The following is a 12,500-nucleotide window of genomic DNA, read 5'->3' on the forward strand; positions in this document are numbered from 1 at the left end:
AGTCCTGGACCCGGACGTCCTGGTACCGGACCCCCTGAGACCTTCCCTCGCTAACACAGCATCATGCTGTGTTGTGATTTATAGTCAGTGTTTCACAGATTTACAAATCACCTATTTTTATTTTGTGTAGATCGAGCGTGCATCATGCTTAGCTGTGTGCATCATGTTAGCTGTATGCATCATGTTAGCTGCCTCTTATATGACACAGTGATGGTTTACCCACCTTGGCATCGAGGCTTCTTATTGGCCACTGCCGAGCCGCTGATTGGCCGGCCGTTTGGAGTGACACACCAACAGTACCCGGTGTAGCTGTGGCACTGGACCTGTAACCAGAGCCGCGCGTCAACACGAGGCAGCAGCAGCTAAACAAGCCTCCAGATGTGAAGGCGCCGTGTGAAGAGGGGGCGGAGCTCCTGGGAGCTGTGTGGTCACGTGGAGTTACCTCGCTGTACGTGCCGTCGGGGTTGCACCCCGGCACAAAGACCTGGGGGAAGAGCTTCTTGGCCTGCTGCTCCGTGTACTTCTTCTCTGCTACACATCTGGATGTGTCTGAGGAGCAGAGAGCCGGTTAAAGAAACACATCCAGACAAAGTCATCTCCCAGATGAGGAGGAAGGAAAGTGGAGCCGCGGAGGGGAAACACGCAAAAACATTGGGGAAGCGACAGATCCTTGTGTGTCTGGGAATAGAACCAACACCCCGCTCTCATTAGCAGTGTGGTAAAGACATTATGAGTCCAAAGGGCTGATGCTCAAGGAAAACATGACCTGGGTCTGTCTGCTCCTCCGCCGTCTGCACGCCCACGCTGTCCTCTCATTGGCTGGTATAAATGTGGGTCAGCGACCTTTGACCCAGCTGCTCCGTCTCACCTGAGCTCTCAGGAGGAGTTGGGCAGCGATGTTAGAGCTGCAGGTTCATTACAGTAAAGACTGGTACCTGATTGGTCAGGAGGCTGTGTGTGTGTGTGTGTGTGTGTGTGTGTGTGTGTGTGTGTGTGTGTGTGTGTGTGTGTGTGTGTGTGTGTGAGGGGAGGGGGCAAGACGCTGGATGTTCCGGATGGAGGAGCTCTAAAATTAGCTCCAGTGGAAAAAGCCAAAGCCTCTTCCATCTCCTCCTCCTCCTCCTCTTCCTCCTCCTCCTCTTCCTCCTTCTCCTCCTCCTCTGACCGAAAGCTGACTGGAAAGAATGACACTGTGCTCATCTGAGCCGGAGATATAAAACTAGATGTGGATCTGGTCTCTCCATCTTCAACACAGTTCTGTGAGAGCGGGTCCAGACCCTCACACACCCTCACAGGCCCTCACAGGCCCTCACAGACCCTCACAGACCCTCACAGACCTTCACAGACCCTCACACACCCTCACAGGCCCTCACAGACCCTCACAGACCTTCACAGACCCTCACACACCCTCACAGGCCCTCACAGGCCCTCACAGACCCTCACAGACACTCACAGGCCCTCACAGGCCCTCACACACCCTCACAGGCCCTCACAGACCCTCACAGGCCCTCACAGACCCTCACAGACCCTCACAGACCCTCACAGACCCTCACAGGCCCTCACAGACCCTCACAGACCTTCACAGACCCTCACAGGCCCTCACAGACCTTCACAGACCCTCACAGACCCTCACAGGTCCTCACAGACCCTCACAGGCCCTCACAGACCCTCACAGGCCCTCACAGACCTTCACAGACCCTCACAGGCCCTCACAGACCCTCACAGACCCTCACAGGCCCTCACAGGCCCTCACAGACCCTCACAGGCCCCCACAGACCCTCACAGACCCTCACAGACCCTCACAGACCCTCACAGGCCCCCACAGACCCTCACAGGCCCCATGACGTCATCTTATTGACGTACACAATACCACTTTCATGGACTCTCGTCCCTTTCAGCTTCCTGGCTGGAATCCTCTATTCTGTGTGCTCCCGTCCAGATGTCCTCATGGAGACGTTGCCATGGAGATGCTGAGCGGGCGTGAGAGCGAGGAAGATGGGAGGGTGAGAGGGTGGGAGGGTGGAATGCTTCTCCATCAAGGGTGAGAGGGCGAGAGGGCGAGAGGGTTTGGGGCATCGGGGTGTGTGAGTCTGAGAGCCGCCTCACCCCATTGGCTGAGAGCCACCTCACCCCATTGGCTCTCCTTCCTTTTACTTTTTAGAGCCCTCTCCTCTGCATGTATACACATATATATATATATATATATATATATATATATATTATATATAATATATATATATATATAAGAGTATAAATATATATATTATATATGTATATATATTATATATATAATATATATAGGATATAATATATATATATATAATATATATATATATATATTATACATATATATTATATATTGTATTTTGACATAAATGTACATTTTCATTTAAAATGCTGTGAAATGTTGAAATCAGCTACAGGCTCCGCCCACTTTCACTGTGTCAACCCCATTCTCCTCCGAGCCCTCAAAGGATCAGTTCTGCCTCAGTGAGTTGCACCGTCAGGTTTCTCCTGGGGCGTGACTCATGACCTGACCTTTGCACGGCCCTCGAATGACCTCCAGCTGGGGGTCGCGGCACTTGGCTCGGAGGAACTCGCAGCGAGAGGTGAAGGTCCTGCCGTCGGAAGCGCACAGGGGCTTACGAGGAGCTCCGCTGCACTCCATGCTGCACTCCTTGTCCTGGTCCACACGCAGGAACTGGGGAGAAAGACATAGGCACGATTAGACTTTAGGGGGTCCATGAGCTCCACACACATCGTTGTATTCTCCACCCAGCAGGTGGAGGTCTGGAGGGATCTGAGAAGGAGTCAGAGGCGACGACACCGGGCCGAGTCCATTGCCAGAGATGAAGGGTTAATTATGTTTCACAATGTTCATCAGGAGGTCGGCAAGCGTTCATGAGACCGGAGAACACCGGAGGAGTCAGAGCCCCCACATGCCCGTCAGGGTGCAGCAGGTCCTTCAGGGTGCAGCAGGCCCGTCAGGGTGCAGCAGGCCCGTCAGGGTGCAGCAGGTCCTTCAGGGTGCAGCAGGCCCGTCAGGGTGCAGCAGGCCCGTCAGGGTGCAGCAGGTCCTTCAGGGTGCAGCAGGCCCGTCAGGGTGCAGCAGGTCCTTCAGGGTGCAGCAGGTCCTTCAGGGTGCAGCAGGCCCGTCAGGGTGCAGCAGGCCCATCAGGGTGCAGCAGGTCCTTCAGGGTGCAGCAGGCCCGTCAGGGTGCAGCAGGTCCTTCAGGGTGCAGCAGGCCCGTCAGGGTGCATCAGGTCCTTCAGGGTGCAGCAGGCCCGTCAGGGTGCAGCAGGTCCTTCAGGGTGCAGCAGGCCCGTCAGGGTGCAGCAGGTCCTTCAGGGTGCAGCAGGTCCTTCAGGGTGCAGCAGGCCCGTCAGGGTGCAGCAGGTCCTTCAGGGTGCAGCAGGTCCTTCAGTGTGCAGCAGGCCCGTCAGGGTGCAGCAGGTCCTTCAGGGTGCAGCAGGTCCGTCAGGGTGCAGCAGGTCCTTCAGGGTGCAGCAGGTCCTTCAGGGTGCAGCAGGCCCGTCAGGGTGCAGCAGGTCCTTCAGGGTGCAGCAGGTCCGTCAGGGTGCAGCAGGCCCGTCAGGGTGCAGCAGGCCCGTCAGGGTGCAGCAGATCCTTCAGGGTGCAGCAGGTCCTTCAGGGTGCAGCAGGCCCGTCAGGGTGCAGCAGGTCCTTCAGGGTGCAGCAGGTCCTTCAGGGTGCAGCAGGCCCGTCAGGGTGCAGCAGATCCTTCAGGGTGCAGCAGGTCCGTCAGGGTGCAGCAGGCCCGTCAGGGTGCAGCAGGCCCGTCAGGGTGCAGCAGGTCCTTCAGGGTGCAGCAGATCCTTCAGGGTGCAGCAGGTCCTTCAGGGTGCAGCAGGCTTTGTCTCCACCTGCTGATCCTGGTCGGTCCCTCAGCAGGAACAGGGACACAGAGTCCTGGGGGAACCAGATCACCTGAGTCAAAGCCCCTTTGTGCCGGTCCCCCGCGTGAGGCCAGGACTCACAATGGGCCGGCAGCGGCGGTGAGGGGGCGGAGCCAAGCGGTGACGCTTCAATGAGAAGTGAGTGATGGAGTGAATGAAGTCGGCGCTTTGTGTCGGCCTCCAGCTGTGTGTGTTCACACAGACGGAAACCTGCAGACGGTTTTGTTCGTCTGAGAATGAAAATATATTTAAACTCTGAAACACTCTGAGAGCTTTGTGCTACACACATACACACAACTACACAACCTGCTGAATGCCGTCTGTCAACGAGAGACGACGCACACACACACACATATACACACACACACACACACACAAACACACAAACACATACACACACATACACACTCACACACAAACATACACACACATACACACACATACTGTACATACACACACACATATACATATACACACATACACACACACATACACACTCACACAAACATACACACACATACACACACACACATATACACACATACACACACACATGCACACACATATACACACATACACACACACATACACTCACACATACACACACACATATACACACATACACACACACACACGCACATGCACACACATATACACACATACACACACACACACATACACTCACACATACACACCCGCACATATAAACACACACACACATGCGTATCAGCCTGTGGCTCAGGGCAGGTCTCAGCTCTCACTTAAAGTCCGTTCGCAATTTTAAAATAAGTGAAAGTTAAAGATAAAAACAACCACAAAGGGGGCGGAGCCATCACCAATAACATTAATTTGTTGCGTCTGACATCTTACAAATGATGTGAGAGATGAGCAGCAGAGGAAAGAGCTGCAGGGCTGCATGCACCTGGAAGAGGGGGCAGGGGGGCCGAGGGGGGGGGGGGCACTCTGTCAACCCGGATCATAAATCTTCCCGGGGGGATCAGAACGAAGAGGCCCGTTCAAACACATCGGAAGAAGAGCCGCGAGGGAGGGAAGACGAGTCTTTGGGTGAAATTGGATTCAAAAGAAGCTCTTTCTACCGAGTCGTCAAGAGGAGAAGAAACGTGACTCACAGCCCGAGTATCAACCCTTGTCATCACACAGAGAGATCAAGCCTTGCCCATGGAGATCAATCCCTACACATGGAGATCAAGCCTTACCCATGGAGATCAAACCTTACCCATGGAGATCAATCCCTACACATGGAGATCAAGCCTTACCCATGGAGATCAATCCCTACACATGGAGATCAAGCCTTACCCATGGAGATCAATCCCTACACATGGAGATCACGCCTTACCCATGTAGATCAATCCTTACCCATGGAGATCAATCCTTACCCATGGAGATCAATCCTTACCCATGAAGATCAATCCCTACACATGGAGATCAAGCCTTACCCATGGAGATCAAACCTTACCCATGGAGATCAATCCCTACACATGGAGATCAAGCCTTACCCATGGAGATCAATCCCTACACATGGAGGTCAATCCCTACCAATGGAGATCAATCCCTACCCATGGAGATCAATCCCTACCAATGGAGATCAATCCCTACCCATGGAGGTCAATCCCTACCCATGGAGGTCAATCCCTACCCATGGAGGTCAATCCCTACCAATGGAGATCAATCCCTACCCATGGAGATCAATCCCTACCCATGGAGGTCAATCCCTACCCATGGAGGTCAATCCCTACCCATGGAGATCAATCCCTACCCATGGAGGTCAATCCCTACCCATGGAGGTCAATCCCTACCAATGGAGATCAATCCCTACCCATGGAGATCAATCCCTACCCATGGAGGTCAATCCCTACCCATGGAGGTCAATCCCTACCCATGGAGATCAATCCCTACCCATGGAGGTCAATCCCTACCCATGGAGGTCAATCCCTACCCATGGAGGTCAATCCCTACCAATGGAGGTCAATCCCTACCCATGGAGATCAATCCCTACCCATGGAGATCAATCCCTACCCACCGGTCATCTGACTCATGGAGGTCCCTCTTCCTCCTCGGGGAGCAGCAGCACATTAGCAGCGAGGCTGTTTTCCACAAAGGGAACTAATGAAGTCTGATATTCATTCTGATCAGATCAATATTTATTCTACAACAGCGACTTATTCCAACGCTGATGTGTGAACTGAGTCCAGCAGAACCCAGACAGAGTCCAGCAGAACCCAGACTGAGTCCAGCAGAACCCAAACAGAGTCCAGCAGAACCCAGACAAAGTCCTACAGAACCCAGACTGAGTCCAGCAGAACCCAGACAGAGTCCAGCAGAACCCAGACTGAGTCCAGCAGAACCCAGACAGAGTCCAGCAGAACTCAGACAGAGTCCTACAGAACCCAGACAGAGTCCAGCAGAACCCAGACAGAGTCCTACAGAACCCAGACAGAGTCCTACAGAACCCAGACTGAGTCCAGCAGAACCCAGAAAGAGTCCAGCAGAACCCAGACTGAGTCCAGCAGAACCCAGACAGAGTCCTACAGAACCCAGACAAAGTCCTACAGAATCCAGACAGAGTCCAGCTGCATCGGCCCAGGTGACGGATGGCCGCTGACATTCCCCTGATGTCTCATTCCAGGCTCTCTGTTCACAGCCATGCGGTGCCGAGTGATGGATGGCCTCCACCTCAGCAGCACCAGCTTCACCCACATCCGTCACCGGGGACAGAACACGCACTCTGAGGCTGACCTACGCCTCCTCTTCACTGCTCTCCTCCTCTTCACTGCGCTCCTCCTCTTCACTGCTCTCCTCTTCACTTCCTCTTTCCTTTCCTGGCTTATTTCTTTCTTTGCGTGATCTCTCTTGGAAGAGACTTTCTGCCTCTGCTCCAGTAGCACAAGAGGCGGGGGAGAGAGGGTCAGAGAGGGCGAGAGAGGGTGAGAGAGAGTGAGAGAGAGTGAGAGAGGGTGAGAGAGGGCAAGAGAGGGTGAGAGGGTGAGAGAGTAAGAGAGGATGAGAGAGAGTGAGAGAGGGCGAGAGAGGGTGAGAGGGCGAGAGAGAGTAAGAGAGGATGAGAGAGAGTGAGAGAGGGCGAGAGAGGGTGAGAGAGGATGAGAGAGGGCGAGAGAGGATGAGAGAGGATGAGAGAGGGCGATAGAGGGCGAGAGAGGGTGAGAGAGGGTGAGAGAGGATGAGAGAGGGCGAGAGAGGATGAGAGAGAGTGAGAGAGGGTGAGAGAGGGCGAGAGAGGGCGAGAGAGGATGAGAGAGAGTGAGAGAGGGTGAGAGAGGGTGAGAGAGGGCGAGAGAGGATGAGAGAGGATGAGAGAGGGCGAGAGAGTGAGAGAGGGTGAGAGAGGTCGAGAGAGGATGAGAGAGAGTGAGAGAGGGTGAGAGAGGTCGAGGCTCCGTGTGAGGGGGAAACTTTTTATTTATTTATTCCGAGACCAACCATACAAATCCAATCCAATTATCCCCCCCCCCCCCCCCCCGCTGCTCTGCAGTTTGTGGGGTTGAATGGAGCAGGCAGGAGGCACGCCTCCAGCAGAGAGCACATTGTAGCTTGATGAGGGCCTTCTGGGCCGGGGGCCCCGAGAGGCCCCTCCCACCACGGCCCCGCGGGGTCAATGGGGGCCGGCGGGGAGCAGCGGCCATCGTGTTCACCGGCTGGAGTTTCCTGCAAAGGCGCGAAGGAACGACGGGTCATTAGCTTCCAGCGCGGTGGAACAGAGTGACGGGCTTTAACCAGCAGCATGTAGCATGTAGCAGCATGCTGCTACATGCTACATGCTGCTGCTGCTACATGCTGCTGCTAACGCATTCAGAGGGAAACATTTTAAACTAGAATGGGCACTCGGTAGAGTGCATACCTTCGCATATCACAAGATTGGGCATTGAATTATGAACATTTTGGCATTAGTTGCATGCCAATTGGACAAAAATGTATCGTGCTATGGTAAAAAAAGAGTTTGACCTTTCCATGACCTTGACCTTGACCTTTGACCCGATTGATCCCAAAATCTAATCAAATGGTCCCGGGATAATAACCAATCATCCCACCAAATTTCAAGCGATTCAAGAAAATGTTGACCTGTTCATGACCTTTGACCTTGACCTTTGATCCGATCGATCCCAAAATCTAATCAACTGGTCCCCGGATAATAAACAATCATCCCACCAAATTTCATGCGATTCGGTTCAATACTTTTTGAGTTCTGCGAAAGATTTTGACCTGTTCATGACCTTTGACCTTTGACCCGATCGATCCCAAAATCTAATCAACTGGTCCCCGGATAATAAACAATCATCCCACCAAATTTCATGCGATTCGGTTCAATACTTTTTGAGTTCTGCGAAAGATTTTGACCTGTTCATGACCTTTGACCTTTGACCTTTGACCCGATCGATCCCAAAATCTAATCAACTGGTCCCCGGATAATAAACAATCATCCCACCAAATTTCATGCGATTCGATTCAATACTTTTTGAGTTTTGCGAATAACACGCATACAAATAAATAAATAAATAAATAAATACACGGCGATCAAAACATAACCTTCCGGCATTTTCAATGCGAAGGTAATGATGTGAAAGACAAAGAGACGACGTGAGAGAAACTATGAGCAGGTGAGCAGGAGTCCATATGGTACACACATGTGTACACATGTGTGTACATGTGTGTGTACATGTGTGTATACATGTGTGTATACATGTGTGTGTACATGTGTGTGTACATGTGTGTACATGTGTGTATACATGTGTGTACATGTGTGTATACATGTGTGTGTACATGTGTGTATACATGTGTGTATACATGTGTGTGTACATGTGTGTACATGTGTGTATACATGTGTGTATACATGTGTGTGTACATGTGTGTGTACATGTGTGTGTACATGTGTGTATACATGTGTGTATACATGTGTGTGTACATGTGTGTGTACATGTGTGTGTACATGGTGCGTCATGGGGACACATGGGCAGCATCTACTTCCTGCAACACTTCCTCCCACGCCTCCATCGAGCCGTCGGTGAGATCCACCTGAAGAACCTTCACCTGCTCACGGCCCGGAGCTCCCGTTGCCACGACGACGCTCTGCCAGAGCAGCCGCCACGAGCCGCTCTGGATCAGGACCAGAGTCCTTAAGGTCCGTGGACAGGAAGCTCTGCTGTCAACACACGAGGCCACCGGAGACCCACAGGGACCTGGTCTACAGCACAAGGAGGGACCCACACGCCACCTGAGACCCACAGGCCCCCTGACCCACAGGGACCTGGTCTACAGCACAAGGAGGGACCCACACGCCACCTGAGACCCACAGGGACCTGGTCTACACCACAAGGAGGGACCCACACGCCACCTGAGACCCACAGACCCCCTGACCCACAGGGACCTGGTCTACAGCACAAGGAGGGACCCACACGCCACCTGAGACCCACAGGGACCTGGTCTACAGCACAAGGAGGGACCCACACGCCACCTGAGACCCACAGACCCCCTGACCCACAGGGACCTGGTCTACATCACAAGGAGGGACCCACACGCCACCTGAGACCCACAGGGACCTGGTCTACATCACAAGGAGGGACCCACACGCCACCTGAGACCCACAGACCCCCTGACCCACAGGGACCTGGTCTACATCACAAGGAGGGACCCACACGCCACCTGAGACCCACAGGGACCTGGTCTACATCACAAGGAGGGACCCACACACCACCTGAGACCCACAGACCCCCTGACCCACAGGGACCTGGTCTACATCACAAGGAGGGACCCACACGCCACCTGAGACCCACAGACCCCCTGACCCACAGGGACCTGGTCTACATCACAAGGAGGGACCCACACGCCACCTGAGACCCACAGACCCCCTGACCCACAGGGACCTGGTCTTCACCACAAGGAGGGACCCACACGCCACCTGAGACCCACAGACCCCCTGACCCACAGGGACCTGGTCTACATCACAAGGAGGGACCCACACGCCACCTGAGACCCACAGACCCTCTGACCCACAGGGACCTGGTCTACAGCACAAGGAGGGACCCACACACCACCTGAGACCCACAGACCCCCTGACCCACAGGGACCTGGTCTACAGCACAGACCTGCAGACTTCTACCAGGATCTATGAGGTGTTCTAAGTCTCTGTGACTTGGTCCTGCAGTCTGAGTCAGAGCTCCTTCATGGGAGCTTCTCAACAACCTGCTGGATTTATTTTGAGTCCATCATGAAGTTCAAACCACTTCAGAGCTTCTCTGTGTGTTCAGGGTTCTGGTTCTTAGAGGTTCATGAAGGATTCTTCAAACAGCTGCTTCACATGAGACGAGAGACTCGAGGCTCTCCATCCATCACTCAACTTCCCTGGCTGCTCATTCAATTCAATTCACTTTATTTTGTAGAGCCCAATATCACAAATCACAACCTCCCCTCAGAGTACAGTCTGTACACAGAGACATCCTGACCTTTGACCCAGGACCTCACACCGGATCAGGAACAACTCCAAGAGATATAGAAAAAACGCTTGCACAGGGAAAAGGTAAGAACCCTTGAGGAGAGCACAGAGGACCTGAATGAGACAAAGGAGGACATGAAGGAGACAGAGGAGGTCATGAAGGAGACAGAGGAGGACCTGAAGGAGACACAGGAGGACCTGAAGGAGACAGAGGAGGACATGAAGGAGACAGAGGAGGTCATGAAGGAGACAGAGGAGGTCATGAAGGAGACAGAGGAGGACCTGAAGGAGACAGAGGAGGTCATGAAGGAGACAGAGGAGGACATGAAGGAGACAGAGGAGGACCTGAAGGAGACAGAGGAGGACATGAAGGAGACAGAGGAGGTCATGAAGGAGACAGAGGAGGTCATGAAGGAGACAGAGGAGGACATGAAGGAGACAGAGGAGGTCATGAAGGAGACAGAGGAGGTCATGAAGGAGACAGAGGAGGACATGAAGGAGACAGAGGAGGACCTGAAGGAGACAGAGGAGGACCTGAAGGAGACAGAGGAGGAACTGAAGGAGACAGAGGAGGACCTGAAGGAGACAGAGGAGGACCTGAAGGAGACAGAGGAGGACCTGAAGGAGACAGAGGAGGACCTGAAGGAGACAGAGGAGGTCATGAAGGAGACAGAGGAGGACCTGAAGGAGACAGAGGAGGTCATGAAGGAGACAGAGGAGGACCTGAAGGAGACAGAGGAGGACCTGAAGGAGACAGAGGAGGACCTGAAGGAGACAGAGGAGGACCTGAAGGAGACAGAGGAGGACCTGAAGGAGACAGAGGAGGACCTGAAGGAGACAGAGGAGGACCTGAAGGAGACAGAGGAGGACCTGAAGGAGACAGAGGAGGACCTGAAGGAGACAGAGGAGGACCTGAAGGAGACAGAGGAGGACCTGAAGGAGACAGAGGAGGACCTGAAGGAGACAGAGGAGGACCTGAAGGAGACAGAGGAGGACCTGAAGGAGACAGAGGAGGACCTGAAGGAGACAGAGGAGGACCTGAAGGAGACAGAGGAGGACCTGAAGGAGACAGAGGAGGACCTGAAGGAGACAGAGGAGGTCATGAAGGAGACAGAGGAGGTCATGAAGGAGACAGAGGAGGACCTGAAGGAGACAGAGGAGGTCATGAAGGAGACAGAGGAGGTCATGAAGGAGACAGAGGAGGACCTGAAGGAGACAGAGGAGGACCTGAAGGAGACAGAGGAGGACCTGAAGGAGACAGAGGAGGACCTGAAGGAGACAGAGGAGGACCTGAAGGAGACAGAGGAGGACCTGAAGGAGACAGAGGAGGACCTGAAGGAGACAGAGGAGGACCTGAAGGAGACAGAGGAGGTCATGAAGGAGACAGAGGAGGACCTGAAGGAGACAGAGGAGGTCATGAAGGAGACAGAGGAGGACCTGAAGGAGACAGAGGAGGACCTGAAGGAGACAGAGGAGGACCTGAAGGAGACAGAGGAGGTCATGAAGGAGACAGAGGAGGACCTGAAGGAGACAGAGGAGGACCTGAAGGAGACAGAGGAGGTCATGAAGGAGACAGAGGAGGTCATGAAGGAGACAGAGGAGGTCATGAAGGAGACAGAGGAGGTCATGAAGGAGACAGAGGAGGTCATGAAGGAGACAGAGGAGGTCATGAAGGAGACAGAGGAGGTCCTGAAGGAGACAGAGGAGGTCATGAAGGAGACAGAGGAGGTCATGAAGGAGACAGAGGAGGTCATGAAGGAGACAGAGGAGGTCATGAAGGAGACAGAGGAGGTCCTGAAGGAGACAGAGGAGGTCATGAAGGAGACAGAGGAGGTCATGAAGGAGACAGAGGAGGTCATGAAGGAGACAGAGGAGGTCCTGAAGGAGACAGAGGAGGTCATGAAGGAGACAGAGGAGGTCATGAAGGAGACAGAGGAGGTCATGAAGGAGACAGAGGAGGTCATGAAGGAGACAGAGGAGGACCTGAAGGAGACAGAGGAGGACCTGAAGGAGACAGAGGAGGTCATGAAGGAGACAGAGGAGGTCATGAAGGAGACAGAGGAGGACCTGAAGGAGACAGAGGAGGTCATGAAGGAGACAGAGGAGGTCATGAAGG

At 53.6% G+C, this 12,500-nt stretch overlaps 1 protein-coding gene across 4 annotated transcripts in view; it reads right to left on the reverse strand.

Annotated features, from left to right (window-relative positions):
• Positions 1 to 12,500, reverse strand: part of smoc2 (SPARC related modular calcium binding 2) — a 25,257-nt gene that overhangs the window by 10,950 nt on the left and 1,807 nt on the right. For all 4 annotated transcript variants that reach the window (XM_056435876.1, XM_056435875.1, XM_056435879.1 and 1 more), the window contains exons 2-4: positions 2,539 to 2,701; positions 443 to 549; positions 224 to 323 (exon numbers count right to left, since the gene is read on the reverse strand). In XM_056435876.1, the coding sequence (XP_056291851.1) occupies positions 224 to 323; positions 443 to 549; positions 2,539 to 2,701 (370 nt within the window). The remainder of the gene's footprint in view (positions 1 to 223; positions 324 to 442; positions 550 to 2,538; positions 2,702 to 12,500) is intronic.

This window comes from Pseudoliparis swirei, chromosome 17, assembly GCF_029220125.1.
Source record: "Pseudoliparis swirei isolate HS2019 ecotype Mariana Trench chromosome 17, NWPU_hadal_v1, whole genome shotgun sequence".
NCBI lineage: Eukaryota > Metazoa > Chordata > Actinopteri > Perciformes > Liparidae > Pseudoliparis > Pseudoliparis swirei.